Raw genomic sequence first — 24,043 nt, forward strand, 5'->3', positions numbered from 1 at the left:
TTTCTCGATGTTTGAGTTTCACGTTGAAGTAATGACTTCGTGGGATTCATGTTGATGTTGTTAACAACATCAAAAGACCTAACACACTGATACGACGACTGGTCCGCCGCTCGTGGTCTCGCGGTAGCGTTCTCGCTTCCCGAGCACGGGGTCCCGGGTTCGATTCCCGGCGGGGTCAGGGATTTTCACCTGCCTCGAGATGACTGGGTGTCTGTGTTGTCCTCATCATTTCATCATCATCCAGGAAAGTAGCGAAATTGGACTGATCAAAGGTTGGGAAATTGTATGGGCGCTAATAACCACGCTGTTGAGCGCCCCAAAAACCAAACATCATCATCATCATCATCACACTGATACGACATGTTAGAAGGTAAGGTCTAAATTTGAGTGGTGTAAATAAATAACTTTGGTAGAACAAAATCAGCGTACTTGTTGTTCAACCTTAAATAACTTTTACACCCAAAGACGACTATGTTGTATTTCAAAAAATCCCACACGACTGTGAATTCTAATCGCAAGAAGTAGAAAATATAGCTGTTAGGAATTCCTTTCCGGGAGAAGAAAGGAAGATTATGGTTCCACATTTCGTCGACAGTGAGGTCATTACGGATGGAACAAAAACTCGAATTGTTTGAAGGACAGGGAAGGAAACTGGCTGTGCCCTTTCATGGAACCATCCTGGCATTTGTCAGGAGAGATTTCGGTTAATCACAGAAACCTAAATCTGGATAGCTGGACGGAGATGTGAACGGTCGTCGACCTTAATGCGTATTCTTTTCAGAATGTATTTTCAATAGAGTGGAAGTCAGATATGGATGGTAAACAGTACATGCGCGAATAGAACAGATGGTTTCCAAATTAATGGTACAGAAGGACGGTGAAAATTAAATTGGAAGATAGAATAATTAAGCAAGAAGTGCAGAATGGAATCAAAGAGGATCTTTTGGGTACAACTGAAAGAAGGGACATGTTGATAGGACACAATCTGAAGGATGGGGCCGTAGTTAAACTGTCAGTTGAAGGAACGCGCGATTTGAGGCGCCATGTCATGGATCGCGCGGCTTCTGCCACCGTAGGTTTCAGTCCTCCATCGGGCATGGGTCTGAGTGTTGTTCTTACATAAGTTAGTTTACTTTAGTTTAATTAGTGGGTAAGTCTAGGGACGGATGACCTCAGCAGTTTGGTCGCTTGGGAATTCACTCACATTTGTACATTTGATGAGAGTATTTTGATACTTGGGTTTATAGCAAGGAAGACCATATGTAGAAGTAAGTTTTATCTCACAATGCTATTCGGCAGCTTACAAACATAGGAGTTCGGTTGCAGGGGAATTAAGAGAGGAAAGGAGTGAACAGCCATCCTGGACACTATCATTGCAGCATTGGTCACTTCGTTTTTCGGAAAATGCTTGGAAGACGTCTTCGTTATTTTTCGATAGTTCAGACACAGCCGCTAAAATGGGAATTGGAATAATGAGCAACTGCTGAGTGTAGCCAAACTAAAATTAGGAATGGGCGCTAGGTTGTACGATATCTACCAGGAAAATTTGAGAAAAGTGCAATCGTTAGCATCGCAGTCTTTTATGCTGATAAATCACAGTAGTTTGGAAACAGAGACCATGTCTCCATTGTAAAATCCAGCATACAGCTAAGTGTACAGAACTGTGGCACATACAACAATTAGTAAAATATGGAGTTTCAGTCTTCGATCGCTATTCTTTATTTTCAATTACCGGTTTCGGGCTAGCTGCCCATCTTCAGATCATATGTTGTAGTTACAGAGTAACTTGTCCGTACAGAACACACTGTTCACTGTCATAAGTAAAGTAAATTTACTTATGACAGTGAACAGTGTGTTCTGTACGGACAAGTTACTCTGTAACTACAACATATGATCTGAAGATGGGCAGCTAGCCCGAAACCGGTAATTGAAAATAAAGAATAGCGATCGAAGACTGAAACTCCATATTTTACTTATTGAACGATCGCGGAATTCCCAGTGAGACAACTATGTCTAGTTTTGACATACAACAATGTTATCATTTATTTACGTTTTTCGTAATTCTCTTCTCGTGCAATGACTGAATGAGACCTCAAATGACGTTATACACATTGATGTTAGATATCGACATTTGGCCTCATTATCTAGGATGTTTCTGTAGGAGTGTGCAAAAGTTTGACAGGACGAACAGGACGCTCCGCTGAGCAATTTCAGATAGCGAACCGGGGCTTGGAGAAGCCAGCTTAATGAGGTAACAGGAATAAAATCACATTACTGTCTTCTTTTTCATTCACTCTTGTTACAGTTAACAGCAAATACTACCACACGATGAACGTACCATTTGTACTGTCTCTTACTGAATGGGCTGAAACTGATGGCCATCAACCTTAGTGCATGGATGACATCGACGAACAAGATTCTATTGCACGCTCACAAATATCTCTGGTGTGTCTCGAATCACATCACAGGCAGCTGCAATTCTGGCAATACTCCACCTCCATATTCGCTGAGGTCTCATATGCAAGTGGCTTTAGATGTCCCAATTGGAAATAATCAGGGGGATTCAGGTCAGGTGACCTCGCAGGCCATGAAACAGGACCTCACCTTCCAGTCCAGTGACCAACTGAGAGGGCTGCGGACATCCACACCGAAGCGAGGCAGTGCACCATTATGTTGTACCCACATGCCCTCAAGAACAGCCAAGGGGGCAATGTAAATACCATACAACAGAGCCACCTTACCGATAAGTAAAGTAAATAAACCCTGCATCATGACTTTCTAGTAATCAGGATCATCCTCGTTTTCTTGGAGGAAATAATAAACGTACATGTAAATAAACAACGCAGTATATGTAAATCTGTACTCATGTTAGCTGTGAATAATGCTGAAAACTAGAAAAAGCGATAGACAAGTTTACTTCCATATCCCCTTTAGCTGGTTTATTCAGCTCCATGCTCCCTACCTCAAACTGTACAGTGAAGCATTCTCTATGTCCTGTTACATTTTTGCACGCTCTTACGGAAACACCCTGTATTTTGTCCCTCTGCATGCTATTCTCTGTGGCGACTGGAGTATTACAAGAACTTTCCACTTTACGGCGAGCAGTAGTGATACTGACCGAACCAGCCGATAGATAATGAGGCAATCAGCGACGAAATTTTGGCGCTGAAATATACTTCAGAAACGGAAGCGTGCCAGCTACAGCTAGAATCCAATGTAAATTAGCTTTCTTTCAATGTGGGAATGTTTATTAATGCAGATTAACTATAGCAAAATGACTTAAGTTATACACAGAAAGGAGAGGGACATTTTACCGATAAGTAAGTATGCGACTGTTGGCATTCAAACAATAAGTCATTGATAAGAACCGAGTGAAAGAATAGCCACAAAGCAAGAAAAACAACGCTACGTTCTGTCATTCCCGTTTCATTAACCACTACCGCCGCCAGTGCGCACCATCCCTTTGCATCTAGGACAGCCTGCTTCCTTTGGGAGTAGCAGGACTGACGTCACCGTGTAGCGAGAGGCTCGTACGTGCCCAGTTCTGCAGGGCACGCTGCATGAAGGACATCTACATCTACATTCTACATTTATACTCCGCAAGCCACCCAACGGTGTATGGCGGAGGGCACTTTACGTGCCACTGTCATTATCTCCCTTTCCTATTCCAGTCGCGTATGGTTCGCGGGAAGAACGACTGTCTGAAAGCCTCTGTGCGCGCTCTAATCTCTCTAATTTTACATTCGTGATCTCCTCAGGAGGTATAAGTAGGGGGAAGCAATATATTCGATACCTCATCCAGAAACGCACCCTCTCGAAACCTGGCGAGCAAGCTACACCGCGATGCAGAGCGGTCTCTCTTGCAGAGTCTGCCACTTGAGTTTGTTAAACATCTCAGTAACGCTATCACGGTTACCAAATAACCCTGTGACGAAACGCGCCGCTCTTCTTTGGATCTTCTCTATCTCCTCAGTCAACCCGATCTGGTACGGATCCCACACTGATGAGCAATACTCAAGTATAGGTCGAACGAGTGTTTTGTAAGCCACCTCCTTTGTTGATGGACTACATTTTCTAAGGACTCTCCCAATGAATCTCAACCTGGTACCCGCCTTACCAACAATTAATTTTATATGATCATTCCACTTCAAATCGTTCCGCACGCATACTCCCAGATATTTTACAGAAGTAACTGCTACCAGTGTTTGTTCCGCTATCATATAATCATACAATAAAGGATCCTTCTTTCTATGTATTCGCAATACATTACATTTGTCTATGTTAAGGGTCAGTTGCCACTCCCTGCACCAAGTGCCTATCCGCTGCAGATCTTCCTTCATTTCGCTACAATTTTCTAATGCTGCAACTTCTCTGTATACTACAGCATCATCCGCGAAAAGCCGCATGGAACTTCCGACACTATCTACTAGGTCATTTATATATATTGTGAAAAGCAATGGTCCCATAACACTCCCCTGTGGCACGCCAGAGGTTACTTTAACGTCTGTAGATGTCTCTCCATTGAGAACAACATGCTGTGTTCTGTTTGCTAAAAACTCTTCAATCCAGCCACACAGCTGGTCTGATATTCCGTAGGCTCTTACTTTGTTTATCAGGCGACAGTGCGGAACTGTATCGAATGCCTTCCGGAAGTCAAGGAAAATGGCATCTACCTGGGAGCCTGTATCTAATATTTTCTGGGTCTCATGAACAAATAAAGCGAGTTGGGTTTCACACGATCGCTGTTTCCGGAATCCATGTTGATTCCTACATAGTAGATTCTGAGTTTCCAAAAACGACATGATACTCGAGCAAAAGACATGTTCTAAAATTCTACAACAGATCGACGTCAGAGAGATAGGTCTATAGTTTTGCGCATCTGCTCGACGACCCTTCTTGAAGACTGGGACTACCTGTGCTCTTTTCCAATCATTTGGAACCTTCTGTTCCTCTAGAGACTTGCGGTACATGGCTGTTAGAAGGGGGGCAAGTTCTTTCGCGTACTCTGTGTAGAATCGAATTGGTATCCCGTCAGGTCCAGTGGACTTTCCTCTATTGAGTGATTCCAGTTGCTTTTCTATTCCTTGGACACTTATTTCGATGTCAGCCATTTTTTCGTTGGTGCGAGGATTTAGAGAAGGAACTGCAGTGCGGTCTTCCTCTGTGAAACAGCTTTGGAAAAAGGTGTTTAGTATTTCAGCTTTACGCTTGTCATCCTCTGTTTCAATGCCATCATCATCCCGGAGTGTCTGGACATGATGTTTCGAGCCACTTACTGATTTAACGTAAGACCAGAACTTCCTAGGATTTTCTGTCAAGTCGGTACCTAGTATTTTACTTTCGAATTCACTGAACGCTTCACGCATAGCCCTCCTTACGCTAACTTTGACATCGTTTAGCTTCTGTTTGTCTGAGAGGTTTTGGCTGCGTTTAAACTTGGAGTGAAGCTCTCTTTGCTTTCGCAGTAGTTTCCTAACTTTGTTGTTGTACCACGGTGGGTTTTTCCCGTCCCTCACAGTTTTGCTCGGCACGTACCTGTCTAAAACGCATTTTACGATTGCTACGACATTAGACGTTGCACCCACTAGTCTATCGTCGCTGTGCAGGTGCCGAATATTAAGTAAATCTCGTGGTCGTGCGGTAGCGTTCTCGCTTCCCACACCCGGGTTCCCGGGTTCGATTCCCGGCGGGGTCAGGGATTTTCACTGCCTCGTGATGGCTGGGTGTTGTGTGCTGTCCTTAGTTAGGTTTAAGTAGTTCTAGGGGACTGATGACCATAGATGTTAAGTCCCATAGCACTCAGAGCCATTTGAGCCAATATTAAGTAAATCATCAACGTACAGCCTGCTGGCCTAGCTGCCGAAATCTCTCCAGAAATTTCTCAACATCTATTCACCAATTACTTTAATTTATACATTTAATTTTAGACTGGTAAAATTGTCCGAAACCTTCTTTAATAGTATTCTAATGCCATGATAAGAATTAAACCTTTCTGCACTCTTAACTTTGTGAGAAATTATTTGTTGAACTTAATGATAGTTCTCTTGACTGGTGCTTGCAGACAACATAACTGGCTTAAATGGATTTGAAATCTGATTACCTGAAATTCCGCTTCGGATAGCTTCATTTACACTCGTTTACTAGCAAGCCATAGTATCTAAGTCTTAAGCAAAAGAAACATTTTTTTCATTTTTTTCGTCACCAGTCTTCTGTCTGATTAAATATGACAGACGACGAATTCCTCCTACAAGCTCAATTATCTGTTGGATGTATTCCAACCTCTGTCTTCCTCTACAATTTTTACGATCTACAGTTTGCTCTAGTACCATGGAAGTTATTCCCTGATGTCTTAAAACGTTTCCCATCCTCCTGCCACTTCTTCTCGTCAATGTTTTCCACGTATTCCTTTACGGGCCGATTCTGCAGGGAGCCTCCTCATTCCTTCCCTCATCAGTCCTCCTAATATTCGACATTTTTCTGCAGCACCACACCTCAAATGCTTCGATTCTCCTCTGTTCCGGTTTCCTCACACTCCACCTTCCACTATCATAACATGCTGTGCTCGTAACACACATTCTTAGAAATTTCTCCTCAAACTAAGGCCTCTCTTTCATACTAGTAGACTTCTCTTAGCCAGAATGTCGCGTTTATCCTCTTTGCTTTGTCCATCATACGTTATGTTGTTGCCCAGTAGCATAATTCCGTAACCTCTTGATCCCAAATTCTGATGTTAGATTTCTCGGTATTCTCATTTCTGCTATTTCTCATTACTTTCCTCTTTCTTCGATTTTCTCTCAACCCATATTTTGTCCTTCATTTTGTACTCGCTAGACATTCATTCCATTCAAACACTCCTGTAATGCCTCTTCACTTTCACGGTGTATAGAAACGTCATCAGCGAATATTATCAGATACCCTTTCGCCCTGAATTTTAATCCCGTTCATGATTTTTTTTTATTTCCCTCAATGTTTCTTCGACGATAATATTGAATAATAGGGACGAAAGTGTAAGTCCCTGGGTTTACACCCTTCTTAATAAGATCGCTTCGTTCTTGGTATTCTGTTCTTAATACTCACTCTTGGTTTATGTACATATTGAATATTACCCGTCTTTCCCTACAACGTATCCCTGCGTTTTTTTTTTAGAATTTCGAACATTTTACACCATTGTACTCTATAGAATACTTTTGCAGGTCGACAAATCCTACCGACATGTTACGATTTTCCTTCACTCTTGCTTCCGTTATCAACCGCAGTGTCAGAACTGCCTCTGTGGTGTCTTTAACTTTCCTAACTCCAAACTGACAGTCCGCCTTATTTGACCTTAAGTCGTCCAGAGCTCTGTGAAAATCCGATTGATACCCCACCTCTTCCCTATTGCCTCAGCTTTCTTCTTCTGTCATTTCATCAGAAAACTCCTCCCCCTCATAGAGGCCTTCAGTGCACCCTTTCCATCTATTCGCTTTCTCCTCTGCACTAAACAGTGCAGTTCATATTGCACTCTTAATGTTTTAAATTTAATCGAAGATTGTGTTGATTTTTGAATAATATGAGTTAATCTTTCTGGTAATCATTTCTTTCTCGATTTCTTCACATTTTTCGTGGAGCCATTTCGCCTTAGCTTGCTAGCAATTCCTACTTATTGCATTCCTAAGTGATTCAAATTTCTGTATTTCTAAATTTCTCTTATCATTTTTGTAATTCCTTCTTTGATCGATAAACTGAATTATTTCTTCTGTTAGACATACTTTCTTCACAGTTCCCTTCCTGGTCAAATTTTTCTTTCCAGCTTCTATGATTATCCTTCTTAGGGATATCCATTCCTCTTCAACTGAACTGATGGCTGAGCTATTCATGGTCACAGTATCAATTGCCTCAGAGAATGTTAAGCGTATGTCTTCATTCCTTAGTACTTTCGTATCCCACTTCTTTGCCCATTTATTCTTCCTGAGTAGTATTATAAACTTCATCCTATTCTTCATGATAGCTAAATTGCGACCTGGCTATGCTTTACAAGCCGATATCTGGTTTCGGACATGTCTGCCTGACCATGATGTAATCTAACTGGCATCTTCCCGTGTTTCCTAACCTTCTCCAAGTACATCTCTTCCTCTTGTGATTCTTGAAAAGAGTATTCACAGTTACTAGCTGAAATTTATTGCCAAACTCAGTTAGTCCTTCTTCTCTCTCATTTTTATTATCAAGCCCATATTCTCCCGTAACCACTTCTTCTACTAGTCCCCCACAACCGCACTCCAATCCCCCATTAACTATTACACATTATCTCCCTTTATGAATTTAATTATTATTATCATACGCTTCTTCCGTCTTTTCTTCTTCTGTTTGCGACGTCGGGATGTGTATCAGAAATATTGGTGCTGGTTTGTTGTCGATTCTAATGACAACAACTGCATCACTCAACTGTTCACAATGACTCGCTCGCTGATGTACCATCCTATTCATAACGATCCAACTCCCGTTACTGCTTTTGCTGCTGCTGTTGATATTACGGTACACTCTGTTATTGCTTTTACAGCTGCTGTTAATATTACGGTACACTCGTAACACCATAAATCCCTGTTGTCTTTCTATTTCACTTCACTGACCCTCACAATATCTAAACCGAGCCTTTGAATTTCTTTTTCAGATATTCTAGCTTCCCTACAAGGTTCAGACATCTGACACTCCACGCCCCTAATCGTGGAATGTTAACCTTTAGTGGGTAATTCAACCTTTTTCTCATGGTCACCTCCCCATTGGCAGTCCCCTCATCAAGATTCGAATAGAGGGGCTAGTCTGGAATCTTTTGGTTGAGGAGAGATCATCATGACACTTTTACAGTTACAGTCCACATGTCATGTGGATACAAATTATGTGTCTTTAATGTGATGGGTCCCGCTGTCTTTTGCCTCCTCATACCGTTGATAATTCCTGATTCCTCCGCCTTTTAGGAGCAGTTTTCCACCCCAGTGGCAGAGGGTGCTCTGAACCACTTTTATGCGCCCCTCCACCTACTTAGACAATGCTGGTGGCAGGCAGGGTGACTTCCCATACCAGAAGTCTTCAGCCCTCAGTTGTGATGAGTTCATTCATAATTTAAGCAGTGGCGACGCTCGAACCCAGATTCTAGGACATTTTAACTACTAGTCAAAGATGCAACCCTACCTCTTTCCCCAGTGGAACCTATGTAGCTTGTAAAGGGAGGGCTTGGGGCAAAGTGGTAAGGGGTTTGCAACACATGGAATGGGCGCCATGTCCTGTTCCCAGTGATCAAATAGGCATAGAGAACGAGGAATAGGGGTACGAGACACGTCAAGCAGGACCAAGTGTAGTAGGAAAACAAAAACGCGAGGGGGAGAGAGCATCAATTCGTCACACTCGTTGGGATGATCTGTGTGTACTAGCTCGGACGAAAGCATTATAATGATCAGAGAATAACAGTTACTATGAGTGGAGAGCGTATGGATGAACTTCTCATTGCACTAACTCGCCAACTCCGAGATGCGTTAGTAAAAGCACTACAAACAATAATTAGAAAAAAGTCGTCTGTACTTGGGATTGCAGACAACTGCACATGCTAATTTCAAAAATCGAGGACCTTTTTCGTGCCATCAGGAAACAAGTAGTAAATTGCGGCTCCACAAATCCACGTCACGGAATTCGTCTTCGTTTGTGGGAAGTATCCAAAGCCCTGAGAGCGGAGGGGTTTTAGGGACAGATGATTAGGAGTCATACAGGCAACAAGGGACAACACCTCTCGCACCAAGAACCAGAAACCTATCACTGATATGGACACCAGGTGGTGCTCGTCCACATAAAAAAAAGAAAATCACAGGCCACAAACAAGGGGGTGTCTGCAAGGTGAATCGTTTGAAGGCCTCATTGGCATACTTGTGTGTAAGGTTCCAGGAAGATGTTACACCAGTGGCTAGATGAGGAGCGCATACCGATCGCCATACGGCACGCCAGTCAACGAGGGGATGCTTCACCTGAGCCACACCCGGCGTCCTGTTCTCCTGGAGACGTATGAATGCATAGCACGTCTCTCATACAGTGTGTGTGATGGTGATTGGTTTGCGGGGCACTCAACTGCACAACAATCAGCGCCCGTACAAAGTCCCAATTTTTACACAGTGCAGTTTTTACACAATCCAATGTAGTCACTGTCACGAATGGTGGTGATGATAAGGAAATGATGAGGACAACACAAACATTCAGTCCCCAGGCAGAGAAAATCCCCAACCCGGCCGGGAATCAAACCCAGGACACCATGAGGCAACAATGCTAGCCACTAGACCACTAGCTGCGGACTGATCCAGTTTGTGTGTGTGTGTGTGTGTGTGTGTGTGTGTGTGTACACAGTCTGTAACACTGTAGTCATGCCATTGAACAGTCACCACAATCCTGACGGCAGAAAGATCAGATAAATACAAGAACTGTCGGGTAATCCCTTTAACATTAAACGCATCCAAGCTTCTGACAAGGATAGCATATATAAAAATGGAAAAGGATACTGAGGCTGTGCACGATGACTATCAGTTTGGCCAGGAAACATGAAGGGACCAACGAGGCAGGTGTAATATCGGAGTTGGAAGCCAGAGCTATAAAAAATCAGGGCACTTTCATAGGATTCTACAACCTAGAAAAAGCTTTCGACATTATGAAGTGTAGCTACATATTACAAATACTCGTAAAACTATGTCTGAGCTATAGTGAAAGATGTATATACAATATTTACAAGAACTAAGCAGGTGCTATACGAACAGAAGACAAAGGGAAAAGGGCGGAGAGTGTACAGCTAGGATGCAGTATGTCTTCGCTACTGTTTAATCTGTACATCGGAGAAGCAATCACGGAAATGAAAAACGGGTCGATGGGCAGGATTAAAATTCACGCTATCAAAGTTCGCTGATGACGTTCTTATCAGTGAAAGTGAGGAAGAATTGCAGTGATTGTTGAATAGAATGAAGAGTCGAATAAGTACACAATACGTGCTGAGCTTGAAGAAAAGAAGAACGTACTGAGCACATTTGCACGGCGGCCGCAGTAGTCAGACGAGAGCAGACAGGTTCATACAGACGGCGAGTCACGGTTCTACCACGACAGGTGTACGCTTACGATAGAGCAAATCTGTTTTTACAAGTAGAAACGGCTGTAGACGAATGGTGTCAGCATAATATAGTCTATGAAATATAATGTAGTATAAACAGCGTATTTTGGAAATGAAACTTTATCTTCTTTCATTAAGTACTGCTCATCTAATGTGTTTAGCTATACGTCTGAACGAAGATGTGAATGGGAAATAATTTGATAAATGAATGTCTTTTAATCTATTGCCTAAGTAAAAGCTAGCGTGGGAATTGTAATTGTACAGACAGAATGAATGATACTCTCGGGGGAATTTGTAAAGTGTAACTCGCCAGCATTGGAGGCCAAAAACTTCCGGCATAAGAAGTCACCCTCATTCTGCTGACGGCCTTGTTAAAGATGGCGGACGAGCAGACAGAGGATCAAAGTACTCTCTTGTCCTTGCCTTGGGAAACTACCCCTAAAGGCGGAAGAATCCGCAATGATCAACGGCATGAAATTACAGGAAGAAATGGAATCCACAGCATTAAGGACACATATCATGTGTCCACAGGACACGTGGCCTGTAACTGAAAAAGTGTCACGATGGTCTCCCCACTGGCAAAATATTCCGGAATGGTTCCCTACTCGGATCTCCGGGAGGGGACCGCCAAGCGGGAGGTGACCACAACATAAAGACTAAACAACCAACTAAATGATAATGATCTACGAATCGGGGCATGAAATGTCAAAAGCTTGACGTGGCAGGGAGGCTAGAAAATCTGAAAACGGAAATACCACAGCTCAATCTAGATGTAGTAGGGATCAGTGAATTGAAATGTAAAGAAGACAAGGATTTCTGATTAGGTGAGCACAGGATAATATCAACATCTTCAGGAGATGGTATAACGGGAGTAGAATGCGTTATGAATAGGAATGTACGGCAAGGGGTGTGTTACCCTTGACATTTCAGTGACGGAGTTCCTCTCATAAGAACCGACAGCAGACCAGCAATTGCGACGATAGTTCAGGTATACACGCCGACGTCGTGAGCTGCAGATAGAGAAGGATATGAGAATATTGAAAGAGTAATACAGTGCGTAAACGGAGATGAATATCTAATAGTCATGGGGAATTGTAATGCAGTTGTAGGAGAAGGAACACAAGGAAAGGTTCCAGGGAAATATGAGCTTGGGACCAGGAATGTGAGAGGAGAAAGACTAATTGAGTTCTGTGATAAATTTCAGCTATCAATAACGAATACTCTGTTCAAGAATAGCAAGAGAAGGAACTTTACTTGGAAAACGTCGGGTAATACGGGAAGATTTCAGTTAGATTACATCATGGTCAGTCAGAGACTCCGAAAACAGATGCTGGAGTACCCAGGAGCAGATATCAGAATGTAGTAGTGATGAAGAATAATCTGAAGCTTAAGAGCCTAGTCACGAAGAAACAATACTGAAAGAAGTGGGATAGAGAAGTACTAAGGAATGAAGAGACACCCTTGAAGTTCTCTAAGGCTATAGGTACAGCAATATGGAATAGCTAAGTAAGCAGTAAAGTTGAACAGCAATGGCCACCTCCAAAAAATGCAATCACAGAAGCTGGAAAGAACAACATAGTCACAAAGAACTTCACTGTAAACAAACCCTGGCTAACAGAAGAAATACTTTAGCTAATCGATGAAAAAAGGAAGTACGAAAATATTCATGACTACAGAAATGCAAGTCGCTGAGGAATGAAATAAATAGAAAGTTCAGAGAAGGAAAGATGAAACGCTTGCATGAAAAATGTGAAGAAATCGTAAAAGAAATGGTTGTCGGAAGGAAAGTCAAAACAACATCCGGTGAAATTAAAAGTAAGGATGGTAACATTAAGAGTGCAACGGGAATTCCACTGTTAAATGCAGAGGAGAGAGCTGATAAGTGGAAACGGTCCATCGAAGGCCTCTGTGAGGGAAGAGATCTGTCTGATGTGATAGAAGAAGAAGCAGGAATCGATTTAGAAGAGATAGAGGATCCAGAATTAGAATCCAAGTGCTTTGGAGGACCTACAATCAAATAAGGCAGGGGGACAGATAACATTCCATCAGAATTTCTAAAATCACTGGGGAAAGTGGCAGCAAAATGACTGTTCACGTTGGTGTGTAGAATGTATGAATTTGGCCACATACCATCTGCCTTCCGGAAAAATATCGACATTATTCAGAAGACTGCAGTAGCTGGAAAGTGTGAGAATTATCACACAATCAGCTTAACAGCTCATACCTAACTGACATAGTATCTGCAGTAGATCCTAATGAAGTTAGGAATTCCTGTGATGGTCTGATTAAATGTCTGCCTACTACACATTACGACCCTCTTCAACTGTAGGCGGTCTCTGTCAGTCCACAGACGACGTCGGCCTGTACGCTTTTGTGCTGTACGTGTCCCTTCACGTTTCCACTTCACTATGACATCGGAAACAGTGGACCTAGTTATGTTTAGGAGTGTGGAAATCTCACGTGCAGACGTCTGACACAAGTGACACCCAATCACCTGACCACTTTCGAAGTCCGCGAGTTCCGCGGAACGCTCCATTCTGCTCTCTCACGATGTCTAGTGACTACTGAGGTCGCTGATATGGCGTTCCTGGCAGTAGGTGGCAGCACAATGCACCTAATATGAAAAACGTATGTTTTTGGGGTATCCTTATCCTATTGATCACATAGTGAATTTGTCCGCAAGAACGATCTGAGGTTCCAGTAATACAATTCTGTCGGTCCCAATCTTCTGTCAGTAAACGCCCAGCACTGTACCGTTAGTGTATCATCAGCCAGCGACTTGAAAACTTCTCCCACTGAAAGAGAGTGTCTGTGCCGTCAGATTAGGCTCTTGCATATTTATGGGTTGCGTTGTGTGTCACCTTTTGTTACCGATTTATGACAACAACCTGCTGACAGGTGCTACGTGTAAATAACGTTAATGCTTACAGATGACACCAATAGGGTCAACGCAAATTGATCAGTTACGGTCCCCAGTAACTTTCTTTCCTGTTTGCTAACTGCTTTGCCATTAGCGTCCTTTCGGTAGACACATGTAAGATCAAACTACTTTCAGTTTTTTGTCGGCCGGTGTGGTCGTGCGGTTCTAGGAGCCCCAGTCTGGAACCGAGCGACCGCTACGGTCGCAAGTTCGAATCCTGCCTCGGGCATGGATGTGTGTGATGTCCTTAGGTTAGCTAGGTTTAACTAGTTCTAAGTTCTAGGCGACTGATGACCTCAGAAGTTAAGTCGCATAGTGCTCAGAGCCATTTGAACTTTCAGTTTCTCTGTAGCGATAAAAACGTAGACGAAATAAAGTTAGGTATAGTAATGACTCAGATTACAAAGTAATCTTCACACTATAACGAAGGAACTTGATGACTTTTGTGTTCCTGTCGTTATTGAACAGACATTCGTAAAGCTGTCTCTTTTGCTTCTGCAGCTGCCGTATGTGTTATGTAAGTAATTTTAATCAGACTCTTCTCTTTCTCGAGTAATCTTTGTTCTCAAGGACAAGTGATTTGTAAAATATAGCCAAGGACCTCATGCTCGAAATAGTTTATTGTAAAGTTGGGAATACTTACCGCTGATTCACAGTTCACAGCATTTCTCAAGAGGATTATGCAAAGGAACACTACTTTGTCACAACGATGCTAACTGCTTTGGTTACACAGTGACTCAAGGCAGTTACTGCACCACGCAGTCTGTCAACGGCATTGAGCAAAAATGGTTCAAATGGCACTATGGGACTTAACATCTATGGTGTCAGTCCCCTAGAACTTAGAACTACTTAAACCTAACTAACCTCAGGACATCACACAAGACCCAGTCATCACGAGGCAGAGAAAATCCCTGACCCCAACAGGAATCGAACCCGGGAACCCGGGCGCGGGAAGCGAGAACGCTACTGCACGACCACGAGCGGCAATGACCACCAAATGAGTTTCTTATGACAAATGTTAGAAGAGATCCATTATTCTCGCACCTCTTTAAAATACACTCCTGGAAATGGAAAAAAGAACACATTGACACCCCGGTGTGTCAGACCCACCATACTTGCTCCGGACACTGCGAGAGGGCTGTACAAGCAATGATCACACGCACGGCACAGCGGACACACCAGGAACCGCGGTGTTGGCCGTCGAATGGCGCTAGCTGCGCAGCATTTGTGCACCGCCGCCGTCAGTGTCAGCCAGTTTGCCGTGGCATACGGAGCTCCATCGCAGTCTTTAACACTGGTAGCATGCCGCGACAGCGTGGACGTGAACCGTATGTGCAGTTGACGGACTTTGAGCGAGGGCGTATAGTGGGCATGCGGGAGGCCGGGTGGACGTACCGCCGAATTGCTCAACACGTGGGGCGTGAGGTCTCCACAGTACATCGATGTTGTCGCCAGTGGTCGGCGGAAGGTGCACGTGCCCGTCGACCTGGGACCGGACCGCAGCGACGCACGGATGCACGCCAAGACCGTAGGATCCTACGCAGTGCCGTAGGGGACCGCACCGCCACTTCCCAGCAAATTAGGGACACTGTTGCTCCTGGGGTATCGGCGAGGACCATTCGCAACCGTCTCCATGAAGCTGGGCTACGGTCCCGCACACCGTTAGGCCGTCTTCCGCTCACGCCCCAACATCGTGCAGCCCGCCTCCAGTGGTGTCGCGACAGGCGTGAATGGAGGGACGAATGGAGACGTGTCGTCTTCAGCGATGAGAGTCGCTTCTGCCTTGGTGCCAATGATGGTCGTATGCGTGTTTGGCGCCGTGCAGGTGAGCGCCACAATCGGGACTGCATACGACCGAGGCACACAGGGCCAACGCCCGGCATCATGGTGTGGGGAGCGATCTCCTACACTGGCCGTACACCACTGGTGATCGTCGAGGGGACACTGAATAGTGCACGGTACATCCAAACCGTCATCGAACCCATCGTTCTACCATTCCTAGACCGGCAAGGGAACTTGCTGTTCCAACAGGACAATGCACGTCCGCATGTATCCCGTGCCACCCAACGTGCTCTAGAAGGTGTAAGTCAACTACCCTGGCCAGCAAGATCTCCGGATCTGACCCCCATTGAGCATGTTTGGGACTGGATGAAGCGTCGTCTCACGCGGTCTGCACGTCCAGCACGAACGCTGGTCCAACTGAGGCGCCAGGTGGAAATGGCATGGCAAGCCGTTCCACAGGACTACATCCAGCATCTCTACGATCGTCTCCATGGGAGAATAGCAGCCTGCATTGCTGCGAAAGGTGGATATACACTGTACTAGTGCCGACATTGTGCATGCTCTGTTGCCTGTGGTTCTGTCAGTGTGATCATGTGATGTATCTGACCCCAGGAATGCGTCAATAAAGTTTCCCCTTCCTGGGACAGTGAATTCACGGTGTTCTTATTTCAATTTCCAGGAGTGTATTTTTATCTTCCCTTGACTTACTACTGCTATTCAACGTTTCTGATGTCGAATTTGGTCTGGCGCGTGACGATGTTTACTGCAGCTATAAATTTAATTTTATTCCAATTTTACTATTTTGCTTCAGTAATCAGCAGCCTCAGTCCATTCCAGACAATATGTTCCAGTGTAATTACCTACAACAGTTCAGGACATGTTGACGTAGTGTAAAGTTAGAGAAGGTCCCTTTTTTCCTCAGGGAGCCGGGGGAAAGTTCGTAAGTCTTCCGCATGAATAGCTGGCGTGAACAAGTCTCAACTCCAGAAGCCAGCCTCCCTTCAGTACTTAAAACCGAGTCCTCTGATTGGCCCTGCAGAACCCCCTGCAGAGCTTTGCACAGCTGTGTGGGACTCCTCGCTGCTCAGAGGGAGCCCAGGGGCGACGGCCGTTCGCGCTGTCCGGCCGACCTAGCTGGCTAAGGGCGACCCGCTTTCTGAACACGCGCTTCGGTCTGGTGAGGTGTCGCCCCTCCTCAGAGAACTGACGCTGGACACTGCGTGTGGGGAGGGTCTGCGAAATATCTGGCGGGAGACACTCAGACACAGGCAGCCGGATGGTACACTCATTTCCAATGGAGCGTGGTCTTAGACACGAAGTCAGGTTAAGATTTTGTAAGTTAGGTCGTATTTGCACAGGGTGGTATGAGGACTCTAAGGTGTAGGGAGAGTGATTAATTTTACTTGTTTTCTCTTTTGCACGTGAAGTTTAATTGTTTTTTGTGGAGGTTAGAATTATGTATTCGCTTTGTTGCGTAATCTTGTAATTAGTGGCGTGGACGCTATGAAACTGGTTATTAATTGCGCGCCATTTATCTTTCAAGTGCAGCTGGCCAGCCGTAGTTCCTGTTTCGTTTGTGCAAAATTCAGGGCTGAAGGGTTTTTTCCCCTTGCGTGGTTTCGGATGCCACGCAGTCACTGGCCATTCCAACGCTGACTGTAATTGCCGTTACTGGAAGGACCTCAGGCCCACATGTCTATCGAATCCCGCTAGGCACATACCATATCTATAATTCTTCATTTCCGTGGCCATAGTGTCCATAGTTGCATTATAACTCTTGAGAGTATTTTTGTTCTGTTGTTGCAACTACAAAAATGCGTGATTTTTTTCACTAGGCACTTTTCACTTTATTGAGGTAAAGCATCATCTGTGGTCTGTAATTAAGCTATTTACATCTTGATTTGCCTTTACATTGAAAAACAGTTCGTTAAGAACACATTGATTTGTACTTACGGTGATTTTCCGTTGATTTCTCTCTTACATCGGGAAATGCCGTATGCTAACACATGGTTGTTTCTATGCGTTAGACATTGATAATTTTGGTCTTATTTTTAGATGTTCTACAGCACCATACATTTCTTATGGTTTTCGCTACCCATTTATACGCACGCATCTTTGTAATGGCAACGACAGAACAAAAATACCCTCAACAAATCAATAATCCCTGGCATTTACTGGCGATTGAGGACAGGCGTTGTTAATTTCCGTGTCTCTGTGATCTCCATGTGAGTGGATAATCGTAGGTTTACTCTAATGTAGATCTTTCTCCCAGACGAACGAAGAGGCTATCTGTCCACAGCTCCAGTGCTAAATTCACGTGGTCTATCCCTGTTTTAATGTATGCAAGGAAATAAAATGGAATACACCCGTTCCTAACATAACCTTTTTGTATAGAAATAGTCGATGCCAAGTAACTTGTATAGGTGAACAGTATCTCAGCTGTTTAATTAAATGAATTTCATATGATGTCAGGCTAAAATGCATGGAAGTGAAACATGGACGATAAATAGTTTGGACAAGAAGAGAATAGAAGCTTTCGAAATGTGGTGCTACAGAAGATTGCTAAAGATTAGATGGGTAGATCACATAACTAATGAGGTGGTACTGAATAGGATTGGGGAGAAGAGGAGTTTGTAGCACAACTTGACTAGAAGAAGGGATCGGTTGGTAGGACATGTTCTGAGCCATCAAGGGATCACCAATTTAGTATTGGAGGGCAGTGTGGAGGGTAAAAATCGTAGAGGGAGACCAAGAGATGAATACACTAAGCAGATTCAGAAGGATGTAGGCTGCAGTACGTACTAGGAGAAGAAGAAGCTTGCACAGGATAGAGTGGAATGGAGAGCTGCATCAAACCAGTCTCAGGACTGAAGACCACCACAACAACAACATGTTTTGTGTACGGCGAATCCGTTACAAAGCTTTCTAATAGATAAATAGTTTGATAAACGCAGTCACCTTTCCTTTTAAAATTGTCTCCTCCCCTTTGACTCACAGAGTGTTTGATTATCCTGGAAGCTATCAAAGGTAATGCCAAGTGAATCTGAGTAAATAATACGTCGCTACAAGGTCGGCCGTATCTTCGCGTATCTCTTGCGTTTGCTTGGTAGTTTTTGTTTCTTTGGGTTCGATCACTTAGTTGATTTGTTGCTTCAATAAATCGCGATCCCGTATGCCACTTGTCTATGGTAATGGGACACCCGTTCCTAACATAATCTTTTTTTATAGAAATAGTCGATACCAAGTAACTTGTACAGTTGAACAGTATCTCAGCTGTTTAACTAAATGAATTTCATATGATGTCAGGCAAAAATGCATAAAAAGATATTAACTTGTTACACTCTGCATGTACGGTTAAAATTATCCTTTCTTTTAGAAACATTTGAAATTACGAAATATGTGGCATACCTAAAATTCATATTATTTATTGTACAATCTAACGCTAATTATTAAATTTATTTCTGGATTTATTTATAAAATAATGTTATAACTTACTGATGATTATTCCTTTGACAAGAAAGTATGTAGACGCTTTTGATTTGTAAACTCTTTGGAATATTATGAGTACTGCGGAATTTCGGAGGTAGTGGGTATGTGTGTGATGGAGGCACACGTATTTCTTTTATGATCGGCACTAACAACGTAATTTGGATTATTAAGTGGAAATTGTAAAGACAGTGTAATATTGAAAAATGCGACAAAGAATAAAATTCAAGATATCTTCATCTTTTATTTAGTCATCACGAACCAACAAAGCAAAAGCAAAATTTCAGCCTCAAGAATGTACCCTAGACGCAAAAACTGGAGTCATCAACAAGAGAAAATTAAGGTAAGTAAAAAGTTTTTATTTTGTATATCTTAAGTCTTTCGAAGTTTTGAAACTACTGAGAACACTAAGAAAAATTTAATATAGATACGTGGGATAGTGAGATTACAACATGCAGTGAACAATTTATCCACCCACGAGGCGAGAGAGGACCAATGGAACCCCACTCGGTGTAGTAAAGTACAACCCCATTTCCTGCTGCGGCTCCCTAAGGTTTTGTAAATGAAAAGACAGAGCGGAGTTCGTCGTGAAATTAATATGTCCACCTTTTGACGTATCTACGAATAATGGAAAATTAGTACCGGTACTTACGTGGATCGTCAGTTCTTAAACGATCGACTGTGGCCTCTGGAACGTATTCTGAAAAATAAATTGATAAGATCTCAGCGGAAAAATAGAACATGTATTTAATCAGCTACTATAAAATTATTGGTCATTGCTATACCGAGACTTCCGTCAACTGCAATAAAACGTTACCTGTTGTGTTGGACTCTGGCTCACTGAAGTCGGTGGCTCTGACTACCGCCATTAAAATGCAGATTAGCCAAATACTGGTTCTGTAGAACATAATGCTGGAATAAAGTTGCTACGTCAAATAAAGAACTCCCTCAAAATATCTTCATAAGATTTTCAGACTGCTGAAGAACCTGTAATTTTATGAATAAATGAGTTAATTTTCTTTCTACATGGTATAATACACTTTAACTTGTGTAAATTAATGTTTCAGTGCGACTAGGATCCTTATCACTTTACAAGACATATCACTTATAATACACTGATGCAGAGAGATGGGGTGGGAGGGTGTCTTGAGTATAGCAGCGGCTTTAGGCAGCTAAACGAGCCTTAGGCGGGTACGGACATGCCAGCACGCACATCTGAACATGTTGCTGGGTGAAACTAAGTACTTGGGGAACTTCATAGCGGCAACTGAGGGCTGACTCGAATTATTATTTAAGGGGCTCCGGAAAGGCTCAAAATCATGAGAAGTTCAATTTTTACTTTTTTGCGTTTTCTGAATCTGCAGACTATTACCTTTTAATAGATATATAATTTATTCAATTCCGAAGACTACAACTATTTTTAAATTTTTTTGAAATGTGTTCTACATGGGCGTGACCCACTGTGGCGCTGTTAAACTGCTGTCAAATGGTGTTATTATTAACGTCCGTGTTCATCAGGTACATTTTAGTGATGTGAGATAAAGTATGTATTGTGGCTAACCTGTGATGGTTCAATATATATCGCTGGTGTGATTGTCGATTGTTTCATGTTTATTTACTCTGTCGTTATCTCGAAAATATTCGTAATTAATTCTGTTTCTTGAGTCTCTGTTTTGTTGAAGTATAATAATGAGTAAAAGTAATAGCTGTTGCGACTTTCAATGATGGCAACATTGTAAGGTGCAAGGTATTTAGAAATATGGGAATGAAGATAGGTTCTAACATGGTACGAGCGATGCTTGCTTTAGTCAAGGAACGCCTTCGGGCTGCAGACAGGGCTGTAAAGAATGTAGAAATACAAGCAAGAGTAAACAGGAGGAGGAACAAGAGGAAGCTGGAGGAGGAGTTTGCAGAGGATGAAGATAATCCATCCTATGGACGTGGGATGCACTAAAAAGTTAATCCAATCTTTGTCGCTCGATTCCCAAAACTTTTATTTTCTCATACTAATTACATGTTTTCTACGGATCTTCCAAACATATTTGTTTCAAACTTTCAGTAAATGTTACACAGTACCTTCTGCATAATTTAACACAGCCTTTTTCCAAAAAACTGTATATTTTTGAATATATAAATAAAAAATTGCAAAAAAATGTTGTGAATTTTCATTACAATTGAAAAAAATCATCTTTAATAACTGAACTAAAATTTTGTAAAATCCCTGTGTTAAGTTGTAGTCCATATTCCAATAAATAATCTGTAAAAAGTTCAACTTCCTACCTCAAATACTTTGTGAGGAAAGAAGTAATTTATAAGCGTTATTTTAACATTGCAAGTATAGGGCGTTCTGGAGCCCCTTAACCGTTCATAGTTTATGTCTCGAGAGGCCACAAAATGATCGTCATGGATGTACGATTACTTTAAACTATTGTACGCTATGTAATCAAAAGTATCCCGACACCTGCCTGAAAACGACTAACAAGTTTGTGGCGCCCTCCGTCGGTAATGCTGGTAGTCAATATGGTGTTGGCCGACCACTAGCCTTGGTGGCAGCTTCCACTCTAGTAGGCATACGTTCAATCAGGTGCTGGAAGATTTCTTGGGGAATGTCAGCCCATTCTTCACGGAGTGCTGCACTGAGGAGAGGTGAGTCCTGGCACGACGTTGGCATTGCAAAACATCCCAAAAAGAATCCATAGGATTCATGTCAGGGCTCTGTACAGGCCAGTCCATTACAGGGATGTTATTGTTGTGTAACCAATTAGCCCTAGGCCGTCCATTGTGAATAGGAGCTCGATCATGTTGAAAAATTCATTCATTATGCCCACATTGCCCTTCAACAGTGGGATGCACGAAGGTGCTTAAAACATCAATGTAGGACTCTGCTGTAATAGTTCCAAGCAAAACAAGATGGGGTGCAGGCCTCCTCCATGAAAGACAAGACCACACAATAACATCACCGCCTTAGAATTTTACTGTTGGCACTACACACGCTGGCAGATGACGTTCATTGGGCATTCGCCATACTCACACCCTGCCATTCGATCGCCACATTGTCTACCTTGATTCGGCACTCCACACAACGTTTTACCATTGTTCAAGCGTTCAGTGTTTACGCTCCTTACACCGAGCGAGGCATCGTTTGGCATTTACCGGCGTGATGTACGGCTTATGAGCAGCCGCTCGACACGAAATACAAGCTTTCTCACCTTCCGCCTGTGATAGTACGTGCAGTGGATCCTGATGCAAAAAAAAAAAAAAAAAAAATGGTTCAAATGGCTCTGAGCACTATGGGACTTAACTGCTGAGGTCATCAGTAGTGTGGGACGTCACAGATGGTATTTCAGCGCCAAAATCTGTCTGCATACTGTACGCTCTTTCTGCCACTGGCGTCTTTCGTTTTTTTGGAGTTTCGTCTTTCCGGTTTCAGCAACAGCCGTTCTCAGTAAATAGTTGCAGTGATGTCACGAGAGGTAATTCTGAAATTAGCACCTAGGCGGATAGGTAAACGCGAGAGTCAACACGAACATTCTGTGGGTGCAGAACGTGGGGCTTGGCGGAAGGGAATTGAGCCCAGGCTCAAGCTTTAACTTTGTGAGCGACTTGGAGCATTCTGAAGGCAGTATCTGTGATGGATTTTGGAGCACTGCAACTTCCTGCTTATGATGTTCAAGAGATCATCATTTGCTGCAGCTGATGGTCACGGTGGCATGTGATCTGGGCGCGACAATGGTTGGTCCCAGTATGTGGGACAAACTGCGATCTTTCAGGAGGTCGTATCTCGGAGTTCTGTTAATCACAAAGGATCCAGTGTTTTAGGTAGTCCTTGGCCTATCTAGCGTTTGCATACCTGTCGGAAGAACGCGCATACTGTAGCAATATTACAGTACAAAAAAAAAACTCCGTGCGAAGAGTCCATGAATACCCAAAGGTACCGATCGGCCGCCATATCACCCTCAGCCCACAGGCGTCACTGAGTGCCGATTTGGAAGACCATGGCCGGCCGGTGTGGCCGTGCGGGTCTACGCGCTTCAGTTTGGAACCGCGTGTCCGCTACGGTCGCAGGTTCGAATCCTGCCTTGGGCATGGATGTGTGTGATGTCCTTAGGTTAGTTAGGTTTAAGTAGTTCTAAGTTCTAGGGGACTGATGACCTCAGATGTTGAGTCCCATAGTGCTCAGAGCCATTTGAACCATTTGGAAGACCATGTAGTCAGCACACCGCTCTCCTGGCCGTATGTCAGTTTACGAGACCGGTTCCGCTACTTGTCGATGAAGTAGCTTCTCAGTTTCCCTCAGCACTCGATAGACCGGATGGTCACCCGTCCAAGTGCTAGCCCTGTCTGACAACGCTTAACTTAGCTGATCTGACGGGATCCGGTGTTACAACCGCGGCAAGGCCGTACGCATCTTACACAACAGGGTCCAAATTTAAACATTACGCACTTCCTCCAGTCCAGGCAAACTGAGCAAATCGGTTGGTTCTTTTTACGCCGGTCGTGCACTAGGCTGTACCTTAGGTAGCTTTTAAAAAGACGATTTTTAAAGTGCGGTTCCTGAGCAAACTATGCAAAGCTATGATTTTTTGAGCACGGTAAGTATCAATTGGGTAATTGCCACTTCTATCATTTCAGGTCATGGTAGATATGCCGAAATTTTCACCATATTTTTCCAAGACGGTATTCTCGGAGCACTTTTTTCGATATCATCCAGAGGTTCAAGGTTACAATAGTTAGATTAATAAAAG

General features: G+C 43.3%; 1 protein-coding gene across 4 annotated transcripts in view; it reads right to left on the reverse strand.

Moving 5' to 3' along the window:
* Positions 1-24,043, reverse strand: part of LOC126108543 (GA-binding protein subunit beta-1-like) — a 144,105-nt gene that overhangs the window by 55,845 nt on the left and 64,217 nt on the right. For all 4 annotated transcript variants that reach the window (XM_049913830.1, XM_049913829.1, XM_049913831.1 and 1 more), the window contains exons 2-3: positions 20,116-20,285; positions 19,951-19,998 (exon numbers count right to left, since the gene is read on the reverse strand). In XM_049913830.1, the coding sequence (XP_049769787.1) occupies positions 19,951-19,998; positions 20,116-20,206 (139 nt within the window). In that variant the 5' untranslated portion in view covers positions 20,207-20,285. The remainder of the gene's footprint in view (positions 1-19,950; positions 19,999-20,115; positions 20,286-24,043) is intronic.

Source organism: Schistocerca cancellata, chromosome 11 (genome assembly GCF_023864275.1).
Source record: "Schistocerca cancellata isolate TAMUIC-IGC-003103 chromosome 11, iqSchCanc2.1, whole genome shotgun sequence".
Taxonomy (NCBI): domain Eukaryota; kingdom Metazoa; phylum Arthropoda; class Insecta; order Orthoptera; family Acrididae; genus Schistocerca; species Schistocerca cancellata.